The 11410-nt window shown below is 39.8% G+C and overlaps 1 protein-coding gene across 2 annotated transcripts; it reads left to right on the forward strand.

Annotated features, from left to right (window-relative positions):
• Positions 1–835: 835 nt before the first annotated feature.
• nxf1a (nuclear RNA export factor 1a) lies at positions 836–11225 on the forward strand. Of its 2 annotated transcripts, XM_041048402.1 has the most exons (22): positions 836–1018; positions 1151–1210; positions 1824–2034; positions 3160–3337; positions 3429–3512; positions 3905–4009; positions 4248–4328; positions 4804–4873; positions 5079–5167; positions 5343–5450; positions 5553–5662; positions 8144–8180; positions 8809–8877; positions 8995–9050; positions 9255–9362; positions 9611–9669; positions 9775–9890; positions 9996–10038; positions 10131–10209; positions 10497–10679; positions 10769–10829; positions 10925–11225. In XM_041048402.1, the coding sequence occupies exons 2-22, from the start codon at positions 1165–1167 to the stop codon at positions 10961–10963; spliced, it is 1932 nt and encodes a 643-aa protein (XP_040904336.1). In that variant the 5' UTR covers positions 836–1018; positions 1151–1164; the 3' UTR covers positions 10964–11225. The 2 variants fall into 2 exon arrangements, with proteins under 2 accessions (XP_040904336.1, XP_040904337.1); XM_041048403.1 differs by lacking the exon at positions 1151–1210 and having other exon boundaries at positions 836–1082.
• The last annotated feature ends 185 nt before the right edge of the window (positions 11226–11410 follow it).

The following is an 11410-nucleotide window of genomic DNA, read 5'->3' on the forward strand; positions in this document are numbered from 1 at the left end:
GGATTAGTCCTCAGTAAACCAAGTAAACTTGGAAAAAACAAAACAAAACTAGAAATCTATTTTCCCACAATCAAACCAATACAGAAGTACTTTAGAAGTATTTAAAAACTAGTATCACAGTATATGTCAAGTAAATTAGGAAAAAATAAAACAAATTCAAAAACAATTTTATAAAGTGAAAAAGAACATTATCTTACTGGAGTATTTTTTTAATATTTCCTCAGTAAAATTAGACATGAATGCCTGTGTTATCATCTATAAACTTATGTTACTTAATGTGAATTCCAAATTGAAAGATCAGTATTTCAAAGTCTGATTTTGAGGCTGCAGTTTGTGCTGCTTTTGGACTCTATTGTATTACACACAATAACCTTTCTGTTATTGAGCCTACCCTCATTGACATAAGTAGGGTGGACAAAATAATAGAAACACCTTTCAGAACAATGCAGTGCAGTTTAACAGCACCACAAGCTGCATCCCCCAAAATGATCTTGAAGTTGATTCGACACTTTTTTTGTATAGTATGCTGTAGTATTGTTTGTTTGTTATCTAGACCTGGTATGATTAATTAGGATGTCAAACACATTTTTTACAATATGCGGAGCTAACGGCTAACTTCAGTATACATTAAGCTATACGTTAGCAAAGTCTTCAGTGGACTTTTATGTAGTGTTGTGTTACTTTTTTCCACAATGTTTTACATTTCGACTACAGACTCAGTTTATTCATATATTTTGGGTTTATTTCAATTGCCCGCGCCATTTTCTTGCCCCGGAAGGTGAACTTATGTAAAAGTAGTACTTCCTTTGTCTTCTCTTCACACCGCAGTCGGAGAAGCTAGCTAGGCTAACAGCTAGCTAAAGAGCACTCTCTGCGATCAGGTCGTGGTGGGCTTTGTCTTTGCCTCTGACCCACTCGGAATGTCGGAGTTCCTTCCAAAGCCCAGCTTTTGCGTTTCACGAAAGCGATAAAAACGAGTCCCTGCGGATACTACCATTTTTTTCCCAACCAGGGTTGTGTGCGTTTTATTTTTAATCTAACACTATCGAGAAATATGGCGGATGGCGGGCATTACTACAATGGTAAGAAAAGTTGTTCATTACAGCAGTAATCTTACACCTTCTCTGCTGCTTTCACAATTTTTCTTCAGACCGTGAGGACCGTATGGTGAGGAGAGAGGCCAGAAGCACTGGTTTCATGGTCATAGGAGGTAAAATTATATATAAGGCAACCCGGAGATGTAAATATGCCACTTTACAGACACAAGTATTTTTGCCCAGGGCGTTATTATTACTATACAATTTTTAAAATATTATTATTATTTCAATAATACACTATTGGTTATAGTCTGAAGATAGAATACACTAAACTCAGTTACGGCAGAGGTCCATAAGTCACGGTCCCATCCTGTTTGATAGCATGTGCTGTGGCATGGTCTGTTCCCAGTCTTAACACAGAGGACTTCTTTCAAGTTTAATATGTTCCAAATTTGGAAACATGTACATGCATGTAAGTTGGTTTCATTAAGATCCTCCAAAGATTCTGTTTCTAAAACAGTAGCATTTAAGATGTGTAGATTTCTTTCCAGTTTATACAATGCAAGTAATGAAAGACATTGTGGCTCCTTTTTTTAAAATTGTGAGTGTATCATCACTGCCATAATAGTGGATAATTTGATTTATTTAAATCTCATCTTGTGTTTTATGAGCTGACAGGATTTTAAAACTTTGGCTAGACTTGATGATTTGTATTAGCTTGTGTATGTTTGTGATGGTATATTTTAGTGAAGTTGACTAACTTTTGAATTCTGTTCCCTTTCTCAGAGCATGACGATAGAACCGCACCACAGTTCCGCAACCGCAAAGGCCGAGGCTCCCACAAGGGTCGGTCGTATGACAGGTCCCGCAGAGACCGCCAGCGGGGAGGCCACCCAGGTGGCTTTGGCGGCCCTGGACCACGGTCTAGGCTTGAAGATACTGATGGAGATGTAACTATGAGTGATAACTCTCAGGACAACAGCTCCCAGCACAGATTGTAAGTGTGGCTAACTGAATTACCACATTGTTAATAGTTTAACTCTGTCATCATATTTGTTATTGTGGGGCTCATTGATTGGCTCTACATCAAGAACGTCATGTTTAAAATGAAATGTTTCAACTACTGGGAGATAACCTTAATTTCACCCAGCTCAGAGAGTATTTGCTATGGTTTAGTTAGTCACAGAAAGAGAAAGTAGAACAAGTATGACCATTGTGATCTTTTGCATGCATACCTTGTACCATGCAGAAACCTCATTTAGTCATCTATCCACTCTAAAAGTACCTAGAAAACAAACAAAAGCGAAACTGTGAAAGTGAACTGAACGCAGTTAAAAGGTTTTGTTTGCCTGTTTTATCACTGTTATCTTAATGGTGTTTTATTTGAACTTCGTGGTAACTCTTACTCCATATGTGCGTTTTAGATACTGTCTTACTCTTTTTTATGGATCCCTACGTATTGCTTATTATGGAATTGTAATGGGATAGAAAAGGCCAGTAGATTTTAAACACATGCCAACTTATATCAGCTCCTGATGTGTAAATTTAATAAAGTTACTCTGTTGAGACTTTGTCTTCTAACAGAGCTGTAAAGCAGTGTTTTGAAGTCCCCCGTGTTGGCTGTACCAGGGGCTCTGCCAGCACATAAGGACACACCACAAACCCTGGTGTGGTGTGATAGCTTTTAATGCACCTTATAAAGCTAGCAAAAGTTATAGTCATAAAAGAGGAGGGAGAAAACATATGTTATCAGGTAGTATTATGTTCAAAATGGATGCAAACCCATAAGATCAGGTGAGAAACTTTAATGTATATGTAACTGTTGATAATTATGACAGGATTTTTTTTTCTCTATACACCTTTGAGACTTTTTGAGTGCTGCTGTGGTGAAGAGCTGTGGGAACTCTTCTCTCTGTGTAGCAAATAAAGAAGGTTTATTCTTAGGCCTTGCTAGTTGCATATAAATATGGAAACACCACAGGAAAGCCTGCTTCTTTTTTGTGTGTTTTTTGAAACTCGGGTGAAGTTTCAGAGTTCCCAAAAGGGTTTTTTTTAAAGTTCATTTGTTAGACACTGGCTAAAGGTGGATTGTTTCAATATATCTATGTTTTGTTTTCTTTAGCAATCCATATGGAAGACCTTTCCGGAAAGGAGATGGACGGTTTGATCGAGACAGGCGACAAGGCAAAGGGGGAGGAGGTGGTAGAGGAGGAGGCGGTGGCTTCAGAGGAGGAGACCGAGGTGGAGGAAGCAGCAGTGGTGCAGGGGGGAAAAACCAGTCAGGCTGGTCCAAAGTAACGGTGTGTATTATGAACAGTCCCCACACGACATAAGGGTAACCTTGTAACCCATTAAAGGTGATCATATTTTCCTTTCTTGCCTGTTTGACAGATACCACATGGAAGAAAATATGACAAGAAATGGTTATTGACAGCTCTTCAGAACATCTGCTCAGTTCCCTTCACACCTGTACAGGTGAGGTTCAGCACTCTCTAATTGTCATGAACTTCTATATTAATATTTACTAATTACCAGACTAATAGATTTTGAAAAAGGCTTTTGTGAAGTTCTCAATTTAGTACAAAAAAAGAAAACGGGAATGATTGGATCTGTCAAACTTGTGCTTTAATTTATAATGGATTGTGCCTTTTAAAGGGTGCTGTGAGTTCTGATAACAGAAATGGCAAGAGATCGTGTGTTTCCTTTTTATTTTCAACATTTTTGTCATCTTGTAATATCTTCTTGTAAAATCTTCGGTCATCATTTAGAGAAATGAGTAAACTGAAGATTAGGAAGGAGTTGTGTTTTGGACAGTGTCTTTGTGCCAATAGACCTTCCTCATGCTTTTCTCTCCCACATTTATCCAGTACCATGTTGACCACGACAGGGCCCATTTCTATGTGGATGATCCGTCTGTTGCTAATGCTTTACGCAAATGTTCTCACAAGATCACAGACACAGATGGTTATAAGGTATGTTGGTGATACTGGAAATCCCACTCAAGTCCAGTATTCTTAACAATTAGTTTTGTCATATGGATTTTCAGATTATGGTAACGTGCTACACTGTTACCTGCAGCTTGAAGTTCTTATGCTATCTACTTTGACACAGCCATAATTACATTTCATCTAAAACTCAACATGTGTATGGTATGTGTATGGTATGTCTCTGCTAATCTCGCTCATGCCACCTAATGTTTGTTTCCTGAAGGTGGAGGTGCACGTCAACTCCCACGCTCCACCATCCTTCCTCCAGTCCGACCTGAAGCCTGAACACTTGGATCACCTGAAGGTGAGGTGGAGGAAGTAATAACCTATCTGAAGGGTCTGAATAGGGCTGTGACAGTAATGGCATTTTGAGATGACAAAGTCTCACAAATACTGTGGTTAAAATGTGACATAGTCTCTCTAATGAGAGTAATACTTGAACTAAAAAGATCAACATCACTCAGATAAATATGCAGACTGAAAAATGATGTGTGGTTTCTGTAGTGAAATCCATCAGGTTCATTTACGTTTACTTAAGGAATCAGGATAGGGTCGACTTTGCACTGGATTTGACAGAAATGGAAAGATTTCTCAGTTGCAGACTTTTCAGGTGTTTTGGGAATTCAGTTGTAGGACACAGTGCTCATTCATGTTCTTTTTTTTAAGTTGAATCCCTTTAATGCCCCTTTAATCAAAAGGAACCAGTGGAAGTTTCTCTAATTTAATCTAATTTAGTTATTTTTGGTGTTTAAACCTGACTGTTGTGTTGTCTTTCATAGCAATGCATGGCAAAACGTTTTGATGGCTCCCAGCAAGCACTTGACTTAAACAACATCCGCACAGACCCAGGTAATTATACTTCTTTCTCATTACTGTATATTCTATGTAAATTATTACTGTGGCGTTGTTTTACATAGAAGATTCATGGTGATGGAAGTGAACCCACCAGAGCTTTATTTTATTACTTTACAATGACTGAAGATTATATTAAGTCATTTTCCAGTTTGGGGTATTTGTTGAGTATTTTGATTGCTAATTTTATTTTTTGTGACAGACCTGGTGTCCCAGAAAATTGAAGTTACCTTGAATCGGAGGACACACATGGAAGCTGTCATCAGGATCATTGAGGAAAACATTCCAGAGGTAACATTAACACAGTGGATGTTTTTTAATATTGTTTGCTGGAAAATGAGTGACATATTATTTGCTGTTGTCATAATGTAGGTGTATCCCGAAGCTGTTTTTTTTTTCTGATTAAGTGATGGGTCAAACTGAATGTGCTTACACATATTTCGTCTGTCTGTCTGTCTGTTGACAGCTGACTTGCTTGAACCTCAGCAACAACCGTATTCACAAACTGGATGAACTTGCTGAATTGGTTACCAAGGTGCCTAATCTGAAGACTCTGAACCTTTCACACAATGAGGTGAGACTGGCTCAGTCAATGTACAGTAAAAACCAGACATTTTCTTTTTTTTTTTAAGTCTGCTTCTCACGCCATCTTCTCTGTTTCTGTGGTGTCCTCCAGCTGAAGTCAGACCGGGAGCTGGACAAGGTGAAAGGCTTAAAGCTGGTGGAGCTGTGGCTGAACAGGAACCCCCTGTGTATCTACTTCAAGGATCAGGCTTCTTACATCAGGTCAGTCAGCGATTGCGGGGGGTGAGGTGAGAAGCTTTTGTGGAGGAGACATAGTTGTGTGACTGCTTGTGTGCAACTAGGGGTGTCCATGAGTCTTTCCTATATAACAAGAGTAAGCTGCAGTGCCTACAAAAGAAGATCAGGCAAGCCTTTGTGTTTGTGTGCTGAAGATGCCTGAACGATAACTGAAACAGCTTCCCCAACGGTCAAGGACAAACTTTAGGATCAAGCAGAGATAACCGACATTCACAATAACTCCCTCTACTTGTGTATATTGTATGTCTTTGTGAGTGAAACAAATGAAGAAGAGAAACACAAAATTAATTTGCAATTAGTTCAAATTATCTTTCTCTTTGGTTTTATTTTACATGTTTCTTCGCACTGGATGATTAATATTTACTTGCTTCAAACTAAACATTTCTTAATTCTGAAAGTTGCTGGGAGGACCATCTAACCATGATGCTGTCCTGCATTGTTTTCCTTTCAGCTTGCTTAAACTCTCGACAGTTCTAACAGCTATTGTCTTTGTGGGACATCCTTTCATTCTTTGGTCACCTTTATGGTACTCAGTGACGCTGTGCCCAGCACTCCTCTGCTGACATCCTGGTTAGTTATTCCATAAACTGCTGTAAAAATGCCATCACACTGCTGCTGATATATAACTCTTCAGAAGAAGCACTTTTTTTTAAAGAACACATTCAGCATGACAGTCCTCTAACAGTCTACTGTGAAATGCTTTCAGAGAAATGAATCAAAACAATCTCCTGAGCAGTACTGTATAACAGTGTAGGTTGTTTATTGGAGAGAGGGCAATCCACAGTTGTCTTGACAAATGTTTGGATGAGACAAAGAAAGTCCACAGCCAATGTTTACCATCCCCTCATAGCACCCTTGCCCACTCGGCCCCCTGTATCAGGCGAGTATGGAAGGCTGGATAGCCCATGACGGGTAAGATCCCACCTCAAAACCCTGGGACAACCTAAGGCAGGCACAGTCACGATTACTCGGCCTCAGTCCCCGTGAGCTCTGACTCACTACGAACGTGACGAGAAGAAATGAAGAAGATGGGACTCCACAGGAAAAGCCGTTGGGCTGACACAGAGGGAGATACGTGTCATTATCAATGACCAATGATGAGCCAAAGAGAAAAGGCAGTGTCTTTCTTCTCTTGGTTCTCTTTGGCCTAAAACAGGCCTCTACGGTTCAGTGAATGAAGTGGAGAGTCTGGCAAACACTCTTAACTAACTCCTGAGGGAAATACACGCTGAACTGGAAATTGATTGGTTCAGTTTTGCCTGCAGTAATTCAAAAGAGAAGTGAAAACCCTTCCTCTTCCAGTTTCTGATGGCTGTGACCAGTACAAAAAGCTCAAATACTAAGCAGAGAGAGCAGGGTAGAGAATTATCACGGTCGAGTTTTTGTTTCAGTCGAACGCCTAATGATATCCAAGTCCCTCTGTAACCATAGGTTTGGGGCCCAAATTAAGATAGAAAATTTAGTGCCCGTTTAATTTCTGGTGGCAGTAAGATTCTGATAACTTCTTTGCATATGCAGCAGGGGAAGGCTATAGGATGAGTGGTGGGATTGCTGGGTCCAGCTCAGTTTGAGGCCAGCTGTCCTTTTTGTTCAGCTCTGTTTTCAGATTGTCTTTCTTTGCTGATGATCATAGGCGCAGGCACCGACAAACTCGCTCACATGATGAATAGCAATTGGACTATTCGTGCTAGTGTTTGTGTGCATTTTACATTATAAATATACCTATATAAATCTTTAAAAATTTTAAATTTTTTTCTTTTTTTGCCCAGACCCTGTTTTGTTTTGTAGTGACATAGATTCATCTGCTTCCCAACATGTTTGCCAGAGTTTTGGGGGGAAGTTAACACGAGACTGGCGGCCACCAATCATAACCTCTTTATTTTACTAATTAAAAATGGATGTCTTTGCTGGTTTCCAGCGCTGTCTGGTAGATCGTGGGTCTCTGCATGTTTGTATGTGTGTACTCCAAGAAAAGTGTGCTTGTGTTGCCTCCCCATGTCAGATCTGTGTGTATCTCCATATTGGGGGAGAGGGTGAGTATACCTGCTGGTAAGTACACTTTGGGATGGGAGAACTGTCGAAGAGCACCGCATGAAACTGAAGGGAGGATGAGAGCATGTATTATAGTGCATTTGTTGATTTTTACTTGTATACAAAGAAGAATAAATCCCTTGAGAGTTACGCTCTTTTCATGTGTCTGTACATGACTGTATTCTCCCAAATGCTCCTGACAGTTTAACAGCTCAAAATTACAGCAACTGAAAGGCACAAAATGAAATAGGTGGGCCAGCAGGTGTGACTGACTGTGCTATCAAAGTGTTGAACATAATTTTTGTGTGTGTGTGTGTGTGCGCGGACGTACGTGTGCTTGTTTGTGTGTGCATGTGTGTGTGAGTTTCTTTGTGATGATAACTTTCCTGCTCTTGATTTTTGTTCCTGTACCAGTGCTGTGCGGCAGAGGTTTCCCCGGCTTCTCAAACTGGTAAGTCCACATGTTTATCTCACTTCCATCTTTTACCATCAGCCTCCTTTCTTGCGTGATACATTACATTGGTTTAAATAGAACCGCACTGAGCACAAGTAATGAAAAACTCATACCTAATGGTCATGGGGTCATTTAATATTTTTACTGCCTTTCTCCCCATCTCTTTGTGTCCTTACTGTTGTACATTTTCATTGATATTGATTACACTGCAATATTATACAGTTCACAGTTTTATTCAGACAATTTTACATATTTTGAAAGTTCGTGAGTTGTAGCAGTATCTTAATGCTGGGAGTTCTAAGAATAAATGGAGGAATCTCCCTCTGTCCTCTGATTTTCTTGAAAAGTCCTTATCTATCGACTTTAAATTTCATATGCATATTGTTAAAGATCCAAGGAAGTGCAGGGTTGCCTGTGAATGTTTTTGAATGAGCATTTTTTGAGAAAGGTTAAGAGAAGCATTGAACGACAGTTGGTTAGGGCTAGGTCGATGCATAAATGTGACCGAAGTAAATGGTTACGACAACAATGTAACTGTCTATAAGGAATTGAACACAGTGGCAGGGGGGTCTGCAAGTGCTGATTTCTCTCTCTCTCTATCTTCATGTGTGCTTTCCTTTTCTAGGATGGTCAAGACCTCCCCCCACCCATTGGATTTGATGTGGAAACACCCACTACTATCCCTCCCTGCAAGGTTACTTGTTTTTATCACTCGTTATTAATTGTATACTTAACTGACACATTCATGGTATGTACATGTAATCTTCAGTCTTTACGTACCTGACAAATGTTTTTCCATTTGTTAATCCAGGGCAGCTGTTTTGGCTCTGATGAAATCAAGGCTCTCATCCTTCGCTTCTTGCAACAGTGAGTTTCTACTTTTTCTTTCTTTTTTTTTTTTTTTTTAATAAATAATCAGTTGATTGGTGCCTGTTTTCAAGGGTTAGTGCACTGGTAATGTGACCCAACTAGTGGCTATTTAAACAGTACTGCTTTTTAGAAAAGAATCACAGGGACACACAGAAACAAACACAAGAAAACTAACTTGTGTTATCTGTGATTGTGTTGCAGGTACTACAGCATATATGACTCAGGGGACAGACAGCCGCTTCTGGATGCTTACCATGATGCAGCGTCATTATCCCTCACAACACCTTACTCCACCCAGAACCCGTCCAGGTAAGAACACACTCAAAGCCACACTCTTCTGCACACATTTAAGAGCATTGATTAACACATGACAGAATGAGATATATAATTTTTCAGTTTTTCCCACTGTTAGAATTTAATTAAGTCATTAATCTAAAAGATTTTACCATAGCTCCACCCATCATTGGCTGCGCTCTGATCCCACTCCTGGCACCTCCCTGTCTGAGTCTCGGCTTTATTCACATTGATTCTATCTGTCCCTCTCCTCTGGTGTTTAGGAGCAGTCTGGGGGAGTATCACAAAGACAGCCGAAATCTGAAGAGGATCAAAGACTCCAGTGAGTTTTCCCATCAGACCAATGACCTGTCATCATGTCTGAATTCTTGAGACTGAATATTTTTGTGATTTGATGGTTCCCCTCTCTGAATCTCGCCTCCTTTAGCAATGAGATTTCGACTGCTAAAACACACCCGACTGAATGTGGTGGCTTTCCTCAATGAGTTGCCCAAAACTCAGCATGACATCGCCTCCTTTACTGTTGACGTAAACACCTACACAGTGAGTTAATTTTTTTCCTGGTGGCCAGCCCTTGTCCTTAGCTTATTCCTCTCTATGTGTATTATTTCTCTGTTTTAATTCTGCAAAAATGTTTTCTGTTTGCAGAATACACTATTGTCATTCACGGTGAGCGGAGTCTTCAAAGAGGGTGAGTTGTTTGCTCATTGTGACTTTAAATGTAGCGTGCAAAGATGAGTGGTGTTGATTTTGTTACTCATTTGTGCTGTGTCTGTTTTTCAGTTGCTGTTGATGGTAAATCCAGAGACTCCACCATGGCTTTCTCTCGAGTTTTCATCACAGTCCCAGCAGGGGGTTCTGGGTAAGCTTACTGATCTCACAGTGGTTTCTGTCATCTTTCTGTTGTCCATGTTGTTTTTCCCTGAGGAACTGCCTGTTTCATAGTGACAACAGTTGTGGATCATCAAGAAAATTAACTGGACATAAGGACAAATGTCTCTTGTCTGCTTTAACAGCCATAAAAAAAAAAGCTCTGTGTGCTAAAATCACTGACTATATTACACTTTATAGTTTAGAGTGTCCCCCTCCTGATATACCTGTAACATTCAAGCTTCATTGTCTGCCTACTGTGTTTCTCCTACGCCACAGTTTGTGCATTGTGAACGACCAGCTTTTCATCCGAATGGCCACAACAGAGGAGATCCGCCGCGCCTTTGTGGCTCCCGCCCCAACTCCATCCTCCAGCCCTGTCCCTACCCTCACCGCACCGCAGCAGGAGATGCTTACAGCCTTCTCACAGAAGTCTGGCATGAACCTGGAGTGGTCCCAAAAGTAAGTTTTGTTTTTGTGCATGTAGTGTTGTCAGTGTTGCAATCCATTCACTTAATTTTAATTTAATTCACACTTGCTCTCCGTCACAGGTGTCTGCAAGACAATGAATGGGATTTCAACAGAGCGGCACAAATCTTCACTCAGTTAAAGGTAACATGAGTTCTGTTTATTTAACTTCCGTACGTGTGATTTTTGTTTTTTTTATAGCAAGGCACTAAAATGCATTTTTTTCTTTCTCTTTGCAGACGGAAGGTCAGATCCCTGACGTTGCATTCATAAAATGAAGAGTTGATTCATACATCTGTGAAATAAAATCCCCAGTAATTTTATTTATGGCTTTTGTTTTATGCTTCACTGTTGACTTTTTTGTTTTATTAAAAAAGTAATGTAGATCAAGTTCACTTTTTGTTTTAGCAGGCAAATGTCAACAGTCTGACCTGAAGACTGATGGTACAATCTTTGGTTGTCATTGTAACCTTAGTTTTTTGACCATTTGTATAGAAATCACTACGTTTTCATAGGAATAAAGACAGATGGCTAACTTTGTTCATTATGATTTGTTGTATTGTGTTTAACAATAAAAATATTTTGTCACACAACTGATACATTTCACTTCAGTCACAATAAGAGCATGGGATTTTATTCTTGAACTTGGAAACACTAAATACATGGGAGAAAATCCTAACTTCTGGCATTTTCTGGAGCTTTCAACCACTTCTCACAGTCTACAT

Source organism: Toxotes jaculatrix, chromosome 10 (assembly GCF_017976425.1).
Source record: "Toxotes jaculatrix isolate fToxJac2 chromosome 10, fToxJac2.pri, whole genome shotgun sequence".
Lineage (NCBI taxonomy): Eukaryota > Metazoa > Chordata > Actinopteri > Toxotidae > Toxotes > Toxotes jaculatrix.